Source organism: Rattus rattus, chromosome 2 (genome assembly GCF_011064425.1).
Source record: "Rattus rattus isolate New Zealand chromosome 2, Rrattus_CSIRO_v1, whole genome shotgun sequence".
In the NCBI taxonomy this organism is placed as follows: Eukaryota; Metazoa; Chordata; class Mammalia; order Rodentia; family Muridae; genus Rattus; species Rattus rattus.
The window spans coordinates 175359784-175384437 of NC_046155.1; the positions used below are offsets into that span (position 1 = coordinate 175359784).

Below are 24654 nucleotides of genomic sequence, written 5' to 3' on the forward strand. Positions count from 1 at the left end.
TATTGGATCAAAAGTGGAGTCTCACCTGTGGACTTAGGAATAAGAGTAGTTCTTGGAAATCAGCTGTCTCTGGGCAAGATTTGGGTACCAAGGGCTGTGGGACAGCTTTAACTCTGGGTGCAATGAATACTGAAAGGCCAATATTTTAACATTAATTTTATACAAGTTGACAGGATATAAACATAATCCAGATTTTATGCAAGTGATTAGCAATTTTCTGCAAATTCTTTAATTGTCAGAAGTTCTAGCCACCAAACATTCAAGAAAGAAATGATATTGTCTTTTTAAATTCTTCCAGATAACTGCTGAGACCCAGTAGGGCAATGAGAAGGAAACTCAAACCCTTTCTTTATCCTTCTTACTCAAAAGTAGCCATTGCCTGGGTGGCTTTTCATCCCATCAGTCTAAAGATTCTTGTAACACTATAATTGAAACTTGGTAATGATTTATCAGTTTGTTGAAGAAAAACAATATTAATTTCTATAGTTGCTACAACGTTCTACTTACCAATAAAGCCTATTCTGAGTTTTTTCTTTTACCCTATGCTCAGCATCTTTAAATATTGTTCTTATTTATATTAATTTATTTTTTATTAATACCCGTTTATATAGTATGATGATCTCATTTCGCAGCTTTGGTTTACACAGCCTAAATGTATTACCTTAATTATTTGTGATGTTAATCATTATTCTGCACGCATCTTGTACATCTGAATTGTTTATAGGATATTTATTTATCTTGAATCCATCTCTCATTTGTTTTATATTTTACATTTTTTTAAAAATATAGTTTCAAATATTTTTGTACAAGAGAGGGATAAACCAGATTTTAAGAGTTTCAGTATCTATTTAGATTTGAGTTCAATTCCTTGCTCCTGTCTGTGGCTCAAAACCAGCTGTAGAAGACCTCAAAAACCTGAACCTGTTGGCACTTCCACTCAAATGCCAACCCCCCAGAACATACGTAATTAGAAACCAAATAAATATTAAAAATCTCATTAAAAATCTCTCATAAAATATGATTTATATGTACTGAATATTTAAACACTCTTTCTAAATGGTATTTTCAATTTTTACTGATGAATTTTGACTTCTGATTTTTGTGAATTTCTGTTGAACAAAATATTTAATATCAGTAAGGGGTTTCTAATGCACCTTGACCATTCAGTTCCCAGATAAAGGACACAAAATTTTATATTTACAATATGCCTCAATCAACATTAGTGTTGGGCAGATATCTACCTTCAATACTGCAGTATGTCTACTCCCTGCAATAACCCTGATATATGCTATTTCTTCTGAGCCATTACTAGGTATACAAGAGGATTCTCTCATCCTTGAGGACAACCAGATCTTGGGGTATAATACTTACAATTTAAATACAAAGAAACAGACCAAATTTTAAGAAATTTCAGAAACAATGGCAGATACTAAAAATTCTTTTTCTTTTACAAAATTGACCCCAGATCATTGTGTTTAGTCAAAAACAGTGAGAACACTAATTATTTATTTGTGCTTTTGAAGAAATAGTTTCACTTTGTTTAGCCCTGGATGTCCTGGAAATACCTCTGCAAACTTGATTATTCTTAAATCCAAATGTCTGTCTGCCTCTATCTCCTGATTGCTATGCTTAAGGTCATGCAACATCTTGTCCAGAAAACATTATTTTTTCAGTAAACATATCCAAAACCTTCCATTTAAATGATAAGGACTATTTACTTTAGCAAATAGCAAAGCTTTGAACGTTCTTCAACAGGTGATCTAGATAAATGTAAAAATGTAGTTTAACTAACATCATTAAAATGCACACTGACAATGTATTTCTAGGGACTTGTGGCCATAACAATGGATTTACTTTCTTCCTAGATACAAAAATGGCTTCTGAAAATGTTGCAATGGGAATTTTTCTCTTCTCCCAGATTACAGTGGGGATGCTTGGCAATTCTTCTATACTATTTTATTATGTGATTTTGTTGTTCACTGGAAAGAGTTTAATGCCCAAAGACCTGATTATTCAGCACTTGACATTTGCCAACTGCTTGTCTATCATCTCAAGAGGTATTCCGCAGACACTGGCAGATTATGGATTTAAAAATTTCCTGGATGACATTGCATGCAAACTGATAGTGTATATATACAGAATAACAAGGGGGATGTCCCTTTATGCAATGTCCCTACTGAGTTGCTTCCAAGCAATCACAATCAGCCCTAATAACTCCAGGTGGATAATGTTTAAACACAGAGTCATCAAGTACATTGGTCCTTCCTGTTCAGTCAGTTGGCTTGTACATGTGCTTCTAAACATCGTGACTCCAGCAAGAGTGTCAGGCCCCAGTTACAAGAAAAATGTAACTAATGTGGTGAGTTATGGGTACTGCTCATGGTTTGCTTCAGGCAATTTTGCAACTGCACTGTATATGTTGTTACTATGTTTCTCTGATGGACTGTGCCTGGGTCTCATGGCCTGCTCAAGTGTCTCCATGATGAGTATACTCTACAGACACAAGAGACAAGTCAAACATATTCATAATGGTCAATATTTTCTAAAACAATCACCAGAAAACAGAGCCACTCAAACAATCCTCATCCTGGTGTGCACATTTGTCGTCTCTTACTCATTCTCTTCTATTGTGGTTATCTTTACAACCTACTCTAAATATCCAATGCTATGGGGAATAAGTGTATTTACATTCCTAGAAATATGTTTTCCCATATTTTGTCCCTTTGTTCTTCTCATCAACATTAAGCCTATTTTCAGCCTGCTTTTACCCTGCTCTGTTAAGAGATAGCTTCCCCCAAGTTGTACTCCTTAGGGTTGAAGTTATTGTTAGCTTTGAGTCACCCCTGTATGATGAAAATAAGACCTGGGAACTTTGGGAAAGCACTCAGTGATTCCAAGCACCAAGCCATGTCTCCAGAACGAAGTTTTTGATACTATTTTTAAATTTTAGGTTTTGTGTGTGTGTGTGTGTGTGTGTGTGTGTGTGTGTGTGTGTGTGTGCCTGGATCTATATATACAAACAAAATGCATGCCTGCTGCCCACAGAGAAAAGAAGAGTGTGTTCAATCCACTGGAACTACAGTTCCAAGCTGTTGTCTTTTACTTTCAATTTTTAAGGTGGGGTAATATTCATTAAGTCTCTATACCAGCCTATAGGAGGACATCAACTAGATTCAAAGTGAATCTTCTGCACTTCACTGAAGTTCTCTGAAACACACAGTGAAGAGTAACCATTACTAGGACATACTGTCAACCTGACACCCATTCATGTGATTTTAAACTATAAATAAAATGATCTTTTAATAAAAGTTATATTTCTATGGACATGATTCCAAACTTTGAGATGCATAATTAATCATGAGAAGATACATTAATATATGCCACAATTGATGTAAAAGTCTGACCTCTTGCTCAACAAAGATACATATGTATACATATACATATATGTGCATTCATATGTACTTACATGCATAGTTATTTGGATCCATATACGTGTATGCAAGTCCTAAAATATTTATGTTCATGATATATTTGCATAATTTCAGAAGACTACTTGCCATTTTATTATATGGGGAAATGGAAAAGGGTGGACCGGGTATGGTGTTGGAGGAAGTCCAAGTAGTAAGGATGTTGTAAAAGGCATATAGGACGTCCCTGTATCCCTGTCTCTTTGAGTGTTTATTGGGGTTATCCTATACAGACTATTATGCTTATCTCAGAAGCCGTAGGTTGCCACCTAAAACTCCGTGTGTAATATGCCCCCTCTTTTCTTTCTGATCTAAGTGATTATTGACCTTCCACATAATACAGATTCTTTCATTACTCTTGGTTACCAACCAGAAATTTATGGCAAGGCTCTCTTGCTAAAATGACCACATGCTTTAGACATGGGAAATGGCAAATTAAGCTCATATTGAACAAGATATTTCATCTATGCTAGGTACATTTCAAACCAGCTGACATGCATTTAGGATTTTGGAGAAAGAAAGACATTGATAGTCTTACCCAGCTGTGAACACAGTGAACCTCAAAAATGACCAATCTGGAAGATACCTATATTGCTAGATTGGTAGCACAACAATTGTTGGGGTAACTAGCAACGTTATGGTTTCATTTGGGGATTGAGCAGTTTTCATTCTACTGGTTGTAACTATGGGAAAATACTATTTCTTGTGGTCTTAGGAATTGTGTCACTGTTCCATAGCAAAATTAGAGGTAACAAAAGATAAATAAATTCATAGTTGCAAATTTCTAAGACTAGAACAAAAAGGTTTTCTCTACTGTTTGCTATGTACTGATTGAGAATCATTGCACTACAGGAATTTTAGGCTGGAAATTGGGTCAGGAATTTATGATAGTGAACCCTACAGCCTCCTTGATTGCATTAAATGACATTATTTTGATAAATCAATGCAACAACCCTCCAAATTCTTATACCTATATCCAGAGATTTGTACAACACTCAGAACTCAGAAAAGTTTGTTTGCTGGGAATGTGATTATCACGATGAGTAAAGTGAACAGAAAAGTAGACTAGACAGAGTAAAGTGAGTCTGCAATGCCCAGTCACAAGTTGAATATCTATATCATTCCCTATATCAAATCTTCAGGTAATATCATGGTAAATAAAAAGGAAAAATTAAAAGAGTCACATAAAAAAAGTGTCACATTTGAGGGAGAATTAGAGAAAAAATCTATCTGCTGCCTATGAAAGGAACAGTGCACACATGAACTCAAAGCAACTGTTTTTGCTTACCAAAGATATACACATAGTATTAGATAAGGTGACATTCTAGCATGAGGAAGGGGTTGATGACTTCTCAGACATCACTGAGAAGCTGTGGAGAGTTCATGGCCAGGAAAAGGCAGTTTTTGTAAGGGTTTGGCCTTAGGTAGGCCAGCCAAGAATGAGTGGATAACCTAACACACCTATGACTATAACTGTACAAGAAATTGACTTGGTGGATTATAAGACATAATATATAGGAAGTCGGTATTGTTTGGAAATAGATATCGATCTACAGGACTTAGGAAGACTGGCAAGTCAGTGCATAAAATCTAAGTATTTTGTATACATATGTGACATTTAAAGAATTCATGAAAATATTATATTTTAAAAATACTACAATTGCCATAATCTGTCCTTAAGTCTTGCTAAATTCTTGTATATTAAAATCCAATTAAAAATTCATCACTTAGTAACTCCAAGTAAGAGACTACCACATGAATTATCCGTGTCTGAAAACATTAAATGGACTACAATGTAAAGAGTGAATGCTGAAATTTCACAGTAAAAATTAAACTTTCTTTTAGAAAATATGGTTTGAAGAAGAGAACACAAGGACTATCCAATGCATCTTTTTCCTTCATGCATATCAATTTACTTGTTCTTCAGAGTTTAATGAAATCCTCAAAGATGTCTGGTCATTGAGAATGATATTAAATTTCCCCACTTCCATCAAAGACAGGAACTAAATGCATGTTCTTAGTATTGGGTTCTTGTGACTTTATATCCCTCTTGTGACATTGTGGACTCTCAGATATGGATTCTTAATAATTACTACTAATTTTTTCATTGCATTTTTCTTCCGATGTGGACACATTTACAGTGACGCATAATTGCTAGAATAGTTTTTCAGTCCCTATGTAGATGATGTTGTGGATCTATAATTGAGTTGTAAAGCACTCATGTCAGAAAAAAAAAAACATGGAAAAGAAAGGGGCAGGGTCAGAATCTACAAGGCTTTAGTGTGAATACAAGACATTTCAAATGGACTATTACAGCAAAGTTGTCTTTGAATTCACTGCTATGTCCCAAGGATTCTGACCTGTGTTCTCACATATGGCTCATTCCTTAGCACACTGGAAAGAGAAAGGGGAGGGGCAGGAGGCATACAGAAGGATTCTGAAACACAATTCGGAAATAGAAAAGGATAAATAAGTCTACTCTCCACAGAGAAAGGAGTATATATTATCTTTCGGGGAATCATGATGTTTTATAGACATGATGAATGTGTTCTGGATATAAATTAAAATGGTGTAGGCAAATGAGGATCTTTCAGCTCATTTTTCTTTTACATTGTTTTAAAAACATTTTTGGTGTTTTAAATTGAGAATAACATGACTCACATCAATTACAGTAAATTTCCATAAATTATGTGTTGGTGTGTCTTTAAAAACAGAGGGAGTATGCATGTCCTAGATACAAATGTATATGTTGGACTTGTTTCAACCAGGTAGAAGTTTAGATAAACTGAATTATGACAAATGATTTATTGATTATTACTATGTTTTACTACATATACCCTAAAATTGTTTATGTGTTTTCAGTTCACATGTTACTTGCAAGAACATACACATATATTATTCTTGTCATATGAAGCTAGTCCATTTAGGCCTGTCCACTTCTGGAAAATAGATACAGGTATGTATGACTTTCTCTATTTCTATTTTAATGTAGAATATCTAGAGTTTCAGAAACATCATATATCTGTCTGAATTCAGGGATTGCTGTTAAGAAGATAAACTCAAACCAAAGCAGTAAAAACAAAAAATTCTACCAAATCATCCTTTTATCTAATGCATTTCTAATTCATCCTTAGAGAAAAAAAAACAGAAACTTGTCATTTTGACACTAAATTTGATATTGCTAACCTATGAACCCTGGTAGTGTTGATTTTAGTTGATTGCCATCACTGTCACTCTGTAGTATGCAGCCTAACAGTTACTTCTCAAATATTAACCTCAAGATCTTACATTTATGATTAGAACGCATGTCAAACTACAAATACTTATCATGTCAAGCATTGTGAGTGTACAGGTGAGTGAAATAAAAAATGATCCTAATATCCTGTAGCTGATCTCTACAACATTTTCATCATAAATCTAAGACTCTGTGAACCTGAATCAGTCATTTTATCCAATAGCCCTGCCAGTCATCATTGTAATGTTTTCTTTAATTCCAATACAGGATTCATTTATATTTGGGGAGGGCATGTTATGTTAAGACTATATACATGAGGTTTTCAATACTGTTTTCTCCTTCCATTATGTGGGACTATGGAATAAATTATGTTCACTTGTTAGCCCCTCATCATTGTAGTGTCTGAATATCTGTAGATAATCTCTCTAGTTACAATAACTAGGAGTCATATAGCAATATATTTGATGATAGCACTTAACATAGGGTCTTTACAGGGTATCTGTATTTTGGAGCATGTCAATTATTTTTAAAATGATAGATGGTATATCATTGTGAAAAGAACATAATGTTTTCTTCATGGATTTTTATTACTATTGTTGGTGATGGACATTTGAAATGATTGCATTTTCAACTAATTTAAATGATTGTTAAGTGGAAGTCACTAAGGAGATTCTTCTTTAAGGCCCTTATTTATTTCCTCTCCCTGCCTTCCATTCTCTCTCTCTCTCTCTCTCTCTCTCTCTCTCTCTCTCTCTCTCTCTCTCTCTCTCTCTCAGAGAGAGATATTGTGTATGTGTGTGCATGTGTGTGTGTGTGTGTGTGTGTATAAAGAATTAATAATCCTAGCTACCCCCTTTAAAAGACACAAAATCCAGGTATTTAATTTACAAAGCATAAGCCCAGATTGGGTAGGTTTAAAGCTATACTAACTAACTTGTTCCCCACCTATCAAGTTGTTGGAATCAGGAACTGGTTTTTCAGTCAGGAACTGGATTTTTGGTTGCAGGTCACCTCCTAATTCAGTGATCCAGTTATGATGGTGACATCACCTATAGGTGACAGGGACCCATGCATCTGCTGCCATGGCAATCACCCTACATTCCCACAGTCCACCTTTACCTGCACCAACAGTGCAAGTGGCTAAGTCACAACACAAATAAAAGGCAGACCCCTCCTTACCTAATCTCTTTCCCCCTGTGTCTTTGTCGCACCCTTTGTCCACTCCCGCAATCTCAACCATAAAACTCTATCTCATGGAAATGTACTGGCCTTGTGTAATCTGTCTGGATGAGCTGCATTTCTGACACAACATTGGTGCTGACACTCAGGGAATCTCTATACCCAGTTAGTACATTGGAGACTTAGCAACTGACCACTACAACCACCTCCAATGCAGCCAGCCTGCACTGCGTGGATTTTGACCACCGCTGGTGCCACCACTATTGCTGCTCTCATCCTTGCACTATGTGGGTTTTGACCATGGAAAAAAAAACACTCCCCTGACATTGTGCACTGTGTGGGGACCCATAGTGCTGCCACAGCTGCTGACACTGTCATCCCTAATTCTGCCGCATGGATTTCTGCCACTGTAGCTGCAAACAGACTTCCATCACACAAGCTACTGCTGCCACTGCAAGACACACAGACTTCTACTATGTGAGCTGATGAGGCAATGGTTCACTAGTGGCCTAGCTTCGGCTAGTTGAGTTAAGCCCTGCAGGCTGAACTTTATTTAGACCAGCACACTAACTGTACTGTTCCACTTTTTCTGCTACAAGACTAGCAAAATTCTCACACAAGCTTCTTGCAGATTGGTAAACATTTTGCCTCCAGTATCGAGGGAGTGCCCTGGTTCCCTAGAAAGGCCTGACCACCTTCTATGGACTAATGGGTTGGCATTTCATGGCCTCAGGCCCTATGACTAACCTTCTAGCTGATGTACAAGATAAAGACTTTGACCGTTGGGTGATGTTCCTCTCGAAAGCAGTTTTGACCCTCCTCCCTAGGGCTCCTGTAGCCATTCAGAAAACCATAGGCTTAGGTAGACATGCTTTCTGGTGAGGCTGGCATTCACTGTATCTTCTAGATGGTCCATGTGATGACATGGATATCTAGCATGGCTTGTATTCCTTGTTGTATTTCAAGATTTCATTTAGAATGTCATCCAATGGACAGCTGGTTGTTGTCTTTTTCCATCTGTCAGGCTCCCCACTGGGATGTCTCCTGGAAATTCACAAGTCTCTAAAGTTAACACTCAACTTAAGGGAGTTGATTCTAGTGTTCCTCTGCAATAAGGTCTGGATTCAGTGCCCATTAGACAATGGTTCTAAGTAGCCACTTAATGGCACATTAGATCTAATTATTTTATGGGATCTTTATACATACTGCTAGTGTCAGGTAAATGGAAAGAGGTCACCTATGCCCAAGCATTTACCTATCTTTCCTCCAACTCCTTTCTGTGTTCATCTTGTTCCCAAACACAGCTTTCCCTAGCCATGAAACCTCCACAATATAAAGCTACAAACCTTGATCCAGCTAACAAACCACGTCCTTTCTGGCACAGAACTTATTCTATTCCTTCGAAAAACCAAACTGCTGCACCATACTATCACAGAGCCCCCTTGCTTGACCTCTCCAGACCCCTCCCCTCACCCCCATGCCAGTTGCAGCGTGCTTCAATTGTCCTGTCTTAGCACCTACCTTTAGCACTCCCATCACCTGCTCTAAGGCCACAGTCAAACATCCAGCTCCCTCTTGCCCTGGGACACATGAGTCAGCATCAGTAATTCCTTTATGGAAAGTTGTTGGGGTAGAGGACCTGATCAGAGAACACATTTCTTTATCATTAAGTGAACTTTCTTGAATAGAAAGCAAACTGTGTCCTTGTACCTCTAACTCCTCCACCATTTTTAGAGAGTTTCAGTACATTTCTCAATCTTATAGTGTGAATTCGCATGATGTAAATATGATCCTCTCTAATAATTTACTTCTTGAGGAATGTAGGTGAGTTTGGGAGCAGGTAAGAATACATGCAGAGGAGACTCATTGAACAGATGGAACATATCCAATTTGATCTGAGGCTATACCTGGCCAAGATCCTCGATGAAATTATAATTTTTTCAGTAGGTATTTTAGCCAGAGATAGATTCATAACTTGCCTCCTGGCCAGTCTCTGTAGGATAGACTTAAAACCAGTAAATTTTGAAAAACTCCAAGAGGTCATCCAGGACAAACAAGAAACGCATCCCAGTTTTTAGAAGACCTTACAAAGGCCTTATTACAGTATACTAATCTAGACTCTGAAAACCCAGAATGAAAGCAACTTCTGATGACCTACATTTTACCCAGAGCTACCCTATATAAAAAACTAAACTTAGGTGGTTAAAGACGGGGCCCCTAATTCCACAGGCAGAAGTTTTGGCACAGGACTTCAAAGTGTACCATGAGGGAGATGAAAAGGCCCACAGAAAAAATACCATGTGCTGGCAAAGGCTGGGACTGGACTTCTGGTCTTCTAAGCCTCAGAGACTACCAGGTTCTTGCTGTAAATGATATCAACAAGGTTATTGGGAGAGGTCTTGCCCCATTCTACACATGCCCTAGATGCCATCAAGAGGGACATTGTGCTGTTTATTGTCCTCATATCACAGAGGACAAAGGGAAATCATTCCCAGGTAACTCTCCAGCTGATCTCAGCTTGGCTATGGATTACTGAAGAGGCACAAGGTCCCTTGACCTTACCACTACCATCATTAGTATGATATGTGAGAGGCCCATCTCCTTCCTCTTGGACACTGGTGCCAATTACTCAGCCCTGACAGAGTTTTGGGACCCACATCTTTTCCTTTTATAGGCTACTGCTTTTCCAAATAGCAGTGCTGCTTTCCTTACAGAAGCTTTGTAGTATCATGAGGTCCTATTTATAAATTCTATTGTCAGGGTTGGAGAACAACCTTACCAGACCCCACCACTTAATTGCATTTTCAGGATTGTATGTCTCATCCATTCCTTTTTGGCATTGCCAACCTTTGGTCCTGTCCCTTTATTGGAAAGGGATCTTCTAGCTAAGTTGGGAGACTCTATTTGCTTTGCTGCCCACATTTCCCTAAACCCAAGCTTGCCAGCAGCCCCTCTGCTCCTTCTTCTAGCAAGTCAACCTACTAACCCTACCAACACATTATTTTTTTTTACTATATTCTCAGGTTGAGCCTGGAGTCTGGGATGTCTAGAACCCCTCTGTTGCTAAACCTCATTCTTCTGATGTCATCAAATTACTGGACTCTATCAGGTTATATCACCCACCTCTCTCTCTCTCTCTCTCTCTCTCTCTCCTCTCTCTCTCTCCTCTCCTTCCCCCCCTCCCTCCCCTTTCTCTCCCTCCTCGGGGGACTTAACCCTATCTTTTTTAATCTCTTAACAAAACCAAAACAAAAAAACAGAAAAAATACCTCCTTTTCCCTATATCTTTCCCGCTTAACAGCCCTGTATTAGCAGTTAAAAATACGTAGTGGAATCTGTGTCCTGGTTCAATACTTCAGATACATTAATTCTACAGTGGTTACCCTACATCCTGTGTGGCTAGCTCTTACTGCCTTCTTTCCACTATCCCCTCAGGGACTTCCCATTTCTCATTCCTAGATCTCAAGGATGTGTTTTTCTCTATCCCTCTAGATGCCTAGCCACAGAATACATTTGCTTTTACCTGGCTAGATCCTGACATCCACTTCTCTACCCAACTTACCTGGTTTGTTTTACCTCATGGATTCTGGGAAAGCCCACACCTATTTGGCCAGGTCCTGGCTTCTGACTTACTTTTCTGTCTCTCACTAAATCTAAGAGTGTTTATTACTTATACATCTTTCTCTGCAACCCTTCTCTAAAAATTAGTAGCGCTGACACATCTGCTTTTTAAAATTTTTTTCCAGTCGAGGCTACAGGGTCCCACTTCCTAAAGTCTACCTGTCTACTCCTCAGGTCACTTATTTGGGAATAACTATTACCCCAACCAGCAAGGCTATTGTTTTAGATAGAAAGAATCTGATTCAATCTCTAACTGTTCCTTCTACAAAAGAAGAGAATTTATCATTCCTAGTAATAGCTAGTTTTTTTATATTGCTGGGTTCCTTCTTTTTCCCTCCTTTCCCACCCATTATATGAAGCAGCATTAACCTACCCTTGAACCTCTTCTCAAACCTGTTATCAAGCTGTTCAAAGACTCCAACAGACTTTCCTTAAGGCCCCAGTCTTACATCTCCCTGACCTAGCCTTTTCTTTTCCCTCTACATAACTAAAAAATAAGGATTTGCCCTAGGAGTCCTAGGTCACTAGTTGGGACCTTCCTTTGTACCTGTAGCATAGATTTCAGAAAAAACTAGATCTAGGTTGGGGAATTAGCTCAGTGGTAGAGCAATTGCCTAGCAAGTGCAAGGCCCTGAGTTCGGTACTCAGCTCTGAAAAAATAAAGAAAGAAAGAAAAAAGAAAAAATTCAACCTAGATCTAAACATCCCGGTAATGGCACCTTGTATCTGTGCTTTAACAGCCACTGTACTCCTTATTTGAGACTTGAAAAAAGCCGAACTTTTGGATCATCTATAACTGTCTTCTCTACTTATAACATGTCATAGCTCCTAACTTTCAAAGGCTTACAGACTCTACCTTCCTCAGGTTGGACTAATAGAAGACTGCAAACTCACCTTCCAATCTTGCCTGGCTCTAAATATTTCCAGTCTTCTTCCTTGACCAAATACTCACCACTACCTATCTCAGTCCTGCAGTGAAACTTTAGAGAAACTATTCCCTCATCCTTCACACATACAGGAGTGTACACTTCCTCAGGCCATCTACATGTCATATACATATGGAAGCTCCTTTCTACATGGAGGGGCAAGAGCAGGCTATGCTATAGTGTCAGACACAGAAGTGTCTGAGACCCAGGCTCTTCCTGCTCATACTGCTAGTCAACAGATTGACCTAATAGACCCTTACTGGTGCCTTTTAACTGGCACAGGGACAATCCTTCAACATCTACACAGATTCCAAATACACTTTTCACATCCTCCTGTTCCATGCTGCTATCTGGAAGGAGCATAGGTTACTTATGACTAAAAGAAGATCAGTAAGTAATGCAAACCTAATTGCCATGCTAAAGGCCTCCCATCTCCACTCAGCTATTGGGATTGTCCACTGTAGATCACACCAGACAGATGACTCTATTGTCTCCAAAGAAAACAACTGAGCTGACAAGGCAGTTAGAGCTGTGGCCCTTAGCGGCCTAACTCATGTTCTCCTCTCCAGGACATTCTTACACTCTAACCCGCATCCCCACACTCACTTCCTGACACTTGTCAAACTCTGTCCTGTCTTCAACAACTAACAGTCAAGCATTGTCTCATTTTGTTAGGACATACCTACACTCTTCTCCTGAGGACATACATTTCTTAAAATCTATCGCTGCCTTTTGCAAAATCTGTCAGATGGTCAGACTCCAACTAAAGGTATTGTAGCAACCCTTTTCCAACCTGTCAGGCTAGAGGTTCCCTTCCTGAAACTGACTGGCAACTTGACTTTATCACAGGCCCACTGTTAAACATGTCAATTACACCCTTGTCTTGGTGGACACCTTCTCAGGGTAGATAGAGGCATTGCCCACAACTAACACAAGTGCTTAGACAGTTTATGAACTCTTCTCCTAAGAGAACATCCTCCAATTTGGTGTCCCAGCCTCTCTCAAGTCAGAAAATAGTCCTAAGTTTACTTTCCAAGTTTCTCAAACCCTATCTAAAGGCGTAGACATCTCCTGCCATTTTCATAATCTCTACCACAACCAATCTTCAGGCAAGGTAGATAGAACCAAATGTTCTCTAAACACTGCTCTTGTGAAGCTATTGCTGAAACTTCACCTCAATTGGGTAAAACTCTTTCCTCTCACTCTTTTCAGGCTCTAAACTCTCCTCATCTCATCTCTTGAACTCATGTATGGACAGCTGGTCTTAACTCCTGGTCTGTCCCCTAAATGTTCTCCCCTCCGAGACCATATACTCATCTCATTACTTTGCCACCTATGTTTTCTCCTATGGAAATTTGCTGACTACCATCTACCATGGCAATACACTGTTCCCTGTCCACTGCCTATCAACATTGGAGACCAAATTTTTCTATCTTCTTCAGAACATTGACCCTCACCCCTCTCTCCTAAATTGAAGGGCCCTTTCAAAATAATTTATGTGTCCCCTACCCTACAGCTGTTAAATTCAAGGTAATCTCTGATTGGGTCCACCTGTCTTACTTCAAACCTATCATCCCTCCACCTAAAAATTCTTCATATATATCAACCCTATAAATACATGCTCTCTTCAGTTCTAGAAGATGTTGAAACCACCTATCTTGTCCCCAATCCCAGAAAATGAGACTCCACTCTGGCAGCTGCCCTTGACCTCACTGCATTAGCCCATGGATAGGACATGGGCTTCTTATCATCACCTTCTTCTTCATTCTTCCAGGGTAGCCTTTACATCTGGATATTTGAAGTTCAAGAAGCCCTCACTGATAATAAATGATATTTCCATTTAGGCTCAGAAAACTGCTTCATCAGTTCTAGATGCAAGAACCTGATTCAAATTTACTTGCTTTCTCTTTGAGTAGACAAAAATTGTAAAAAATGGCCATGGACTACCCATATTCATCTTGCAAAATACATATGCTAGGATCATGGACAAATCTCTTATTCTATCAACAATGCAAGACACTCTTTTTCTACATAAAAGACCCATGGAATTCCAAGTGGGAGACAGGAGACAGGAGTTGTTGATAAGCTCTACCATGAAAACCAAGCTGTGTCTCCAGTAAGTACTTTATACATACAGGAAAAATATGTCGCAATTGCCCAACCTCTAGATATTGGAAAAGTAGAAGTAATCAAACACTCATCTGAGGTCCTTACCATCTTGACATCCCCACTCATAAACATCACTAACTTGTCATTTCGACTTTTGCTTCAGACTCTGACTTGGATTACCAACTTCTTAATATCACCTGATCCGGTTGTTTTAAAGATTGCTGGCTATGTGTACCTCCTGGAAGTGACTTATAATTGCCACTTACAGCCTATCCAGTGATACTGCCAAATAATGTTATCTAACCTTTTGTTAGTTGCCCTGACTCTTATGTTGTGATGACTCCATATATTTCTTCTATCTGTCTTTTTTGAATGGCAAACTGTTTTAAGACCTCCAGGACACATTCTGTAGGAATGCTAAGCTCTCTACACTGAAATAGAACCACACTATTTGATACATCATCTCTCCCACAATGTCCCAGAGTCTACAATATATCAATTATTTGTGGCCCTCAGATATATTATCACCCACCTGCCAGCTAGTCAGGAGTTTTCACATTGGTACTCCTTTTCCCTGAAGTAGGAGTAATCCAGGGAAATGAGCCCCTAACAATCCCAGGTATAGATAGGATAGCTGCCTAACATTAAACAAGAAGTTCAGGTTGTACCACTCCTGATCAGTATGGGAATAATAAATATAGGTGCTGGTACTGGAATTGCAGAAATAACTACTCTCATAACCCAATATGATAAGTTCACTTCTGAGCTTAGCATGGGTTTCAAGAGATGTTTGAAACCATGCTTAATATCCAGAAACAGATCAATTCTCTGGCAGCTGAGGTGCTTAAGAACCTATGAGGGGCTAGATATCCTGGCAGCTAAAGGAGGTGGTCTTTTCCTATTCCTTTAAGAAGAATGTTCTTTGTATGTCAACCAATCAGGGAAAGTAAGGCCTCTAATTCCTGGATTTTCAAAAACCCTATATGGAAATGGACACTCCTTTTTGTAATGCATTTCCTAGTCATGTTCCTGGATTAATATTTGAACCCTGCCTCATTAATCTTGTTTCTACCTTCCCTCAACGATAAATACAAAAAACGTCTAAACAAACTATTAATCAACTACTATTACAGCATTACCAGCCGCTGTCCACAGTGGAGCTTGATGTGAACATTTATCAAGTAGACCTGTATAGTGTAAGTCAGCTACAGCCCGAAATTAATGACACCCCTAGACAGCAGGAAGCAGTTTAAGAGATCTGACACCCCCAGTTTTCACCATCATCTTCCCCCTCCCCTCTTTTATTCTTCTTTCTATGATAAGAAAAAGGGGGATATGTTGGCATCAGGAACTAGCTTTACAGTTAGAAACTGGCTTTATGGTTACAGTTCACCTTTCAGTACAGTGATGATGTCACCCATATGTGATGGGGACCCATATTTCTGTTGCCATGGCAATCACAATAGATACACTCCTAGCATCCAACTTTACCTGTGCCAGTAATGTGGTTATGTCACAGCCCAAATAAAAGGCAGACACCTCTTGACCTTTGCTCTCTTTCCCTCTTCCTCTTTTGTCAGTCCCCTATGTCCTTTTCCCCTACAATAACCTTCTCTCCTGTGGAACTGTACTGACCTTATGTGATCTGTACAGATGAGTTGCAATTCTAACACAAGACAAGTCCCTTATAACTTGAAGTTTTTTCCTGATCAGGTGCTTGTATTCTATCTACCCTCTTCTCATGGCAGCCCTCTCTATTCTGTCTCCTTTCTTCTTTCTCTCCTTCTATCTGCAAACCCCTCACATGATTTTCAAGACCTACCTTTCTCCATCTACTGCTGAATCACAGGGGATAACCATTTATTGGGCAGTTAAATTGGAAGGACAGTTTACATAGCATCATTTGGTATATGTGAGTATCTCCTTATGGGAGGAAACCAATAAGGTAATCTTTAAAAGTCAGTATTTAGCATTAGTATATAAACAGCACCAGACCAACCCATTACATGTTAATTCACACTAAGAAGTGGAATTGGTGAAAAAAATAGTAGTTCTTCTTTCCTATGAAAAAGTATTTTATGTTCATTGGGCATATTAATCATGATAACTTTTTACAGCAGAATATATTTAATGGAAACAAAATTAATATTTTTTTAAAAATTCTTAACAAAAGCATTGCTTTTGGGGAAATTATTAATATTAAAATTAAAATAAACATTTTATACAGCAAAGAGGAAAGAACATATATAACATGTACTTCAAGTAATATATCAGTGATATAACATGACTTTTCTCTGCATAGTATGACATTACAGATTCTGTACCACCACAAAATAAGAATCCCAAATACCATTACTCTGCAATTTCTCTAACTAATGTATGATTCAAATAAAAAGGAAATAACTGTAGTTCTGTGGCAGAGAACTCATCTTTCATGCATGAGACCCTGTGTTCAACTCTCAGACCTTCCAATATAATAAAATTACTATATAAGACAAATAAAACCAGAATTACAATGGAAATTTTAAGAATTGTAAGTTAATTTTACATCATTGTCTATAAAATCTTTTATCAGTACAGAGCAAAATTTACTCTGAAACCATAGTCTTCTTTTTGGAATTTAGCTTGGTTTTTAAATTTTTTATTGAGCATACATAGCATTATATCTCATCATTACATTTTTCCAGCAAACTTATTTTTCATTATTCTCTTACAGATTCTTCTTCCATGTTCCTGACATACTCTTACCCCTTCATACATCCCTCATACTTTTCTCACTTCTATGACACATGTGATTTATTCCCTTCTATTGATTCCTCAGGACTTCTTTTCCCCATAGTTGAGCTCCTTTCTAGTTTCATAGCTCATATACACTTTTTCATCAACACTTATATACATACAGATATGTACCTATTTGAGAAAGAGCTTGTGATATATTGTTCCCACAAGTCTAAGCAACCTGTCTAAAGTCTTTCTGATTTCATATAATTTCTGAAAATTGCCTGAGGTCACTTTAAACTTTAGATTCAAAAAATTACACTGTGTATAGATATCACACTCACACTATCTCATGCTGAACAACATGAATTTGCTATTTTAAACTATGATGCAGTTAACATGAACATTCATTATCTCTGTGATAGTATTTACAGTTCTTTGCTATATGCCAAGAAATTATATAGCTGTGTTATAGTATAATCCTATTTTTGTTTTTTTTTCAGATATCTTTGTATTTATTTCTATAATCAACTAACTACTTTACACTTCCTCAATTAAATAACGAGGATTTTTTTTCGTATTTTGTCAGCATGTGTGTGTGTGTGTGTGTGTGTGTGTGTGTGTGCGTGTGTGCTCTATTCTGTTGATGTTAACCATTCTAAGGGGTGCAATTGCCAAGAGCCTCCTGACCTGGAGAAGGTAGTGGAGGGAGTACAGAGTAGAATTCTGGTGTGGCTTTAAAATCTGAGGATCTCTGGACATTCTAGCTCCCTAATTGTACTGAGCTGCTGCTGATAACTTCTAAAATGTCTTAAAAACTTTCTTGCTCTTTAAGAGGTTAAAAAGCTGCTGTATTTGGTGTCTGACACATGTAGCCTAACAGCTGAGTAATAAGTAATGTGGCCCTTGTTATATCTTAGCAGCAACTGAGCAGATCTAACTTTCAGCAAACTAGCCAGAAGACACAGGAAGAAAATGGGACACTTAAGAAGGTGATTATAGCATTTGTTACTAATTTGTACAAAAGTTTCCTGTGAAAGCTATTTCAGGCGAGAAGCAGGAAGTTCCTAAGCAGTGAAAAGGATAAATTCTTCTAGGTTGAGAGAGAAACATTTTTTTCTCTAAGCAGGGAAAAGCAAATATTTCTACTAAGGGAAAATTTCTTCTAAGGGAAAAAAATTCTTTACTGTCACCTCAGAATACATGATCACATGTTAAAAATTTAATCACAAGTTCATGCAAAATATTAAATCATAAATTGAAATAGAAATTTACAACAGAATGTTTACATGCATAATATCCATTAGGAGTAATTATCTGACTAAACACCCAACACCTGTTATAGCTCCACAGGTTCACAGGTTTAAAACAATAACTAAATTCTTAGTAAAGCTTTGTATAGAGAAACACAGTCAGTATTTTATCTTCAGTCTTAGCACCTATACTAAATTATTAGTCCCCTTGAAATGACCTTTGGTTAATTATTTTAACCCCCCCAAATGTGCTCTAAGTAGGAGAAATTCTGGTTACTATCTAAGAGCAATTAACTGGTGACACGTGGGGGGAGACTGGCAGAGTTCTCATTTCAGTCCTGACAAATAGAAAAGAACTTAATAGCAGTCCCAATATAAAAAAGTTTAATGATCACTGACGTAATTTTAGTAACTTAGATAAAATCATCATTAAAACTTAAGAAGTCATATGTTTATCTATATAGCATCAATACAAGCCAGTACACCTTTATAGATCTGCAGCGATCTGCTTCATATGGTGGGGTTAATACCTAGGGATTGTTATATATGTTTGTTTTTTTATCTATACTTTTGAATTTTTAGAGATATTTATTTACATTTCAAACGTTTTCCCTTTCCCAGTTATCAGTTCATAAATCCCTTTCCCTTCCCCCCTTCCCTTTCTTTTTGAGGGTGTTCCCCCACCCATCTACCCACCTCTTCCTGTCTCCCCATCCTGACACTGCCTACACTGGGAGTCCAGCCTTGGCAGGACAAAGGCCTTCTCATCCCATTGGTGCCCAACAAGCCCATCCTCCACTACATATGCAACAGGAGCCATGGGTCTGTCCATATGTACATTTTGGATGTACAGAGTCCCTGGGAGCTCTGGGTTGGTTGGTAGTGTTGTTCATATGGGGTTGCAAACCCCTTCAGTTCCTTCAATCCTTTCTCTAACTCCTCCACTGGGGAACCCTTCTCAGTTCAATGGTTGGTTGTGAACATTTACCTTTGTATTTATTATTCTCTGGCAGAGCCTCTCAGGTGACAGCTTTATCAGGCTACTGTCATCATGCACTTTTTGGCATCAGCAATATTGTCTGGGTTTGGTGGCTGTATGTATATAGGCTGGATCCCCAAGTGTGGCAGTCTCTGGATGGCCTTTCCTTTAGTCTCTGCTGCTTATTTTATCTCTGTAGTTCTTCTTATGAATATTTTTTGCTCCCCCTTCTAAGAAGGACTGAAGCAAGAGGCAAGAACAAGAATCTAAGCAAACGCTTTATATATGTTTAATAACAGGAAAGAAAGGCATATTAATAGCAAGAATCTTTTTAAAAATGAATTATCTTATGGCCTTGCTTAATAAGAGTGAATCTGTTTCAGATTATATTATAATCTGAAGTAGACCATCTAAGGAAGATTACCTGCTACTTATTAGCTTGTCCTATTATGGTTCCTGACATGCAATGACATCTCCAAGTATTTGTAATTTTCATTTTGCTGATAGAGAAATATATTGAATACTTTTAAAAATATTAGTTTAAAAACTATTAGTGTTTTTTCTCTATAGAAATGCTTGCACATTCCATTAACCTGTTTTTTGACTAGAAAGATTGTAAGGATACTGTTAGACCTTATTTTTCTTCATACCGTCTAAATTTTAAGCTCCTGAGTAAAACACAGAAGTCAATGATTTTCTCCTGTTCTCAAGGTCATATTGCCATTTGCCTGGTAGTATTCTTTGAAGTGAAGAAAGCCTTTAATGACATCCATTTTTTTATATTTATTTTTCTCCATCTTTACTAAATTGGGTATTTCTTATTTATATTTCAACTGTTATTACCTTTCCCAGTTTCCAGGCCAACATCCCCCTAATCCTTTCCCCTCCCCTTCTATGTGGGTGTCCCCCTCCCCATCCTCACCCTATTACCACCCTTTCCCCAACAATCACGTTCACTGGGGTTCAATCTGGGCAGAACCAAGGGCTTCCCCTTCCACTGGTGTTCTTACTAGGCTATTCATTGCTACCTGTGCAGTTGGAGCCCAGGGTCAGTCTTTGGGTAGTGGCTTAGTTGTTGAAAACTCTGGTTGGTTGGCATTGCTGTTCATATTGGTCTCAAGCCCCTTCAAGCTCTTTCATTCCTTTCCCTGATTCCTTCAACGGAGGTCCCATTCTTCATTCAGTGGTTTGCTGCTGGCATTTGCCTATGTATTTGCCATATTCTGGCTGTGTCTCTCGGGAGAGATTTAGATCTTGATTCTTTTCCTGTGCTATGAATATGGTTTTCTCTATCTATAGCTTGTATTTCTAACATGTTGGTCTGAGAATTTTAACCTTTTAATTTTCAAGTAATTAACATTAATTTTTTTGCTGGGTGAATGGATATAATCTTAATCCTGTTTAATCAGGTGGATTTGAATTGTACACAAATATCATTTAGGATCAGAAGCTCTGTTCACTGAAACACAACATGTCTTGAAGAGATAAGTGGATGAATCTTCCTGAGATTCTTGGTGATAATTTCTGAGAGTCAGCAGTGAATTGGGATAGAATGCCTGACTCCTTCTCTACCTTTCTTTCTCAGAATGGTATAGCTTTATACCCTCTCATGTTTGTATATCCTTCTACACCATTTATGATTATGATTAACAGGAGTTCATGATCCAACATGTGGGAGATTCAGTAATATTACAATTAGTACTTAGTAATTATTTTTCAATTTTGCTGAAGTAAAATAATACTAACTTTTGGTAAACAGCACTAGCTTCTACACAACTTTACTTTCCTATAGAATCTACACTGGGTTTCTTTCCCTCTACATACTAAACACTTTTAACTCCTACTTTTATTTATGCTAATTTGTTTTGAGTGACATTGTCTTATGGAATAGGTAATGATGTAACATTGTAACTTTTATTCATATCCCCTCATTGAAGTACCTTAAGTATATATGATTTCTTTTGTCTATTTCTGGACATTTGAGTCACTGTTTTTTTTTCTCCAAATTTAATATTAAATATTGTTTTTTAGGTAGAGATATGAGTGAGTGGTTAAGAGTTGATAGTATTGTTATTTTGCATCTATGCTCAGTTCCTAGCTCCTACTGGGAATCTCATATCTGTGTACATATCAAACTGTAAGTGATGTTAAGATGTTATCATCTGTTGACAATCAAAGGCACAGGTATGAGAGATCATCTGAAAAAAATAGTATCTAGTGATTATGACAGGGTGATTGTACTCATGCCGTGGCAACAGCTGTATTTGCCTGCATAAGATCTATACAGTATTAGGCCATTCAACATTCTAGCATGTTGGGAATGGAGTTCTTGACACACCAGCACTTATTGAGGTAGTCTTGACAGTTCATGGTTTCTGGACATGGGAAAAAAGTTTTCCCTAAGAGTGTGGTCCAGGTACCAAAAGAATCCAAATAGACATAATTGGCTCTTAAATCTATACTGGAAAACAAATTAAAGCATGTAAATTTATCCACTGAAAGGAAATTCAGAGCAAGTTAACAACAAATAAGGGGTTATACATTTAACTATCCCTATAAATTAATTTAAACACATGCAGTGGGCTACAGTATGTTTATAAAAAGTGAATGAATGACAACTGTACAGTAAAAAAGTCATACATCCTTTAGAAAATATTACTTGAGGAAACAGAGACAAACATCATTCATTTCATCTCCTCTTTATGGCTCTCAATTTAGTGGTTAATCAGAGTTTACAGAAAATCTCAAGGATATCGGTATTGGAAAAGTTTTTTTAGATATTCCACATTTATCAAGGTCAGGAACCAACTTCATGTTCTTATCATTGGTCCTTTGTGCCTATACATCCCTTATTGTGACACTGTGAGCTCACACAGATGGTTTCTAAACACTCCCTCCTAATTCTTCATTATATTTGCTCCTGTGAGTTGAATACTTTTGCACTGCAATATAATTGATGGATAGTCATTTATAAGTTCTCAGTTACTAATGTAGAGAGTGTTATACATCTAGACTTAAATTGAAAATCCCTTCTGTCAGCAAATAACACAGGACAGGGCAGGAAGTATTAGAACCAGACAAGGCCTGGAAGTGTGTGAGCAGCACTGCAGATGAAGCATCTCAACAAGATGGTATTGATGTTGGCTTTTTTCTTCTCTTATTTCTGATACTACTTTCTCTCATATTTCAGATTTTGTAATTGTACAAACATTCTTGTTTTCCACTCTTTTGTATCCCTGTGAACTTTAGTGAACAATGTCAAAGGATTGACAGTTGAATAAGAGAAAGAGCAGGAGACACTCTAGAGGAGTATGAAGGACATTATGGAAAAAAACTTACCTGGACAAATCCTCAAGGTTGCTTCCAATTTCTGAGTATTTGCACCTTGCTTCTTCTTGCTCATTTAAGCAGGCTTGCACACCCTTTGATACAGCTTCTGGGAAGCTTTCCCTGTCCCTCTCACTGTCATTTTGGTACAATGTCATCTCCTCCATTCTTTCATCCTAGATTGTGCGAACATATGTCACAAAAAAAGGTACAAAGAATTCTGTGTGACTGACACGAATGGTCCCTCCAAAAAATGTCTCCCCTAATTTGAATGCAAGACAACAGGGAACCTGGCATATTAATCCTGGAATATCTGCTGATTTTAACAGTAACATTCTTATTACATTCTACCCTTGAGAAACACATTACTATTTTTCATCTGTACTATCCCCTGAACAGCCCTAAGGTCTAGTGGGACCGATATCTTTTTCCCTCGTAATCTGTGCAGAGTGTGGTGTGTTATTCCACTCTGCAGGAAAAGCCCCACTGGACTGTAGCTTTCCAACCCAAAATGTGTAACTCGCAAGTTATTTCACAGGTTCCATGCTTGCCCTAGCCACTAGACCAGACTGAGGTACTCAGACAAAAACAAGGAGGACTTTTCAGGGACTCAAGCCTACTTGGGTTGGACAGTTCTTATCATGTTTCCTTGATATTGATGTACTTTAACTATTAATGAGTTTCTGTTTTTCTTTTCTTTTGATTGGACAAATTCTAGGCAGACAACTGCTCAACTGCTCTTGCTTAAACTGGACACCTATGTAATCATATAAAACTGAAGATGGCCTTAATGGCAAACACAAAACACAAACAACATATAAAATCACAATTGATGGAAAGAGACACACCAGATTAAAAACCAATAGGCAAACAGCCCAAACAGCAACAACAAAAACAACGGCAACATCAATCCTTGACTATGTTGCTTTTATTAACAGATTCACAGAAGTATGCTAAGGGAACATATTCCACCTACAGCAAAATTAGTTTTTATACCCTGATAGATGTTCTCAGATGTCTGAGGCACACTTCTGAAGTGCCCACCTCGACAAGCAAGGAAGACGCAACACCGTTGGATTCTTCTCAACAGCCTTTATTGCAGGAACACCTCATTCTTGATACGGGGTACCCCGAGGAACAAAGGCACCAGCCTTATATACAAGACAGGCTGTGGCTGTAAACTTGTCCTCTGGGGATTGGTGGAGTATGAAATACCTTATTAGCATGAATATCACCCTGGCCTGATAACTGCCGGAGAAATGCCAACACATGTGCATTACAGGTGTTTATCACCAACGACCACTGGGTGTAGGCTCCATCTTTAGCTGCTCTCTACATCTCCCTCTTTTTTGTTTTCTAAAAATGACTGGTCTAGATCTGGGTGTCACTTGAATACATGTCATTGCTCCTGCCTTAGGTCGTTCCTCTCCAAGTCTCGGACTTACCCATCCTTGGGTAACCCTATCACCACCAGGCCCCTGTCTTAGGTTGGTCCAAGCCCGAGGAAAGTTGCCCGTCTCTGGATACAAAGACTTCACATGACAGTGACAAAATACGATCTAGGGCGAACTCTTAATTTTTCAAAGAGGCCAGCCATATGTTGGGAGACGTACCACTTTCAATGGCAACCATAGCTTGGTAAACAATCGCTTTGTGTCTGGCATGCTCTCATTGTAAACAGCAAAAAAGCCATACACATACTCCACATCCCAAGAGGACAATGGTCCCCCAGGCAAACATGCCAGCCCATTCTTTAAAAAAGGAGAAAGCATTGGTAATCCATGAGGTGAAATCTCCAAACGTGATGGGTTCCATTCTAGTGTTGTTAAGGACAGCAATC

The 24654-nt window shown here is 38.1% G+C and overlaps 1 protein-coding gene across 1 annotated transcript; it reads left to right on the forward strand.

Moving 5' to 3' along the window:
• Positions 1-1801: 1801 nt before the first annotated feature.
• LOC116894526 (vomeronasal type-1 receptor 4-like) lies at positions 1802-2788 on the forward strand. The gene has a single exon (XM_032896225.1). It carries the CDS (start codon positions 1802-1804, stop codon positions 2786-2788), a length of 987 nt encoding a protein of 328 aa, XP_032752116.1.
• The last annotated feature ends 21866 nt before the right edge of the window (positions 2789-24654 follow it).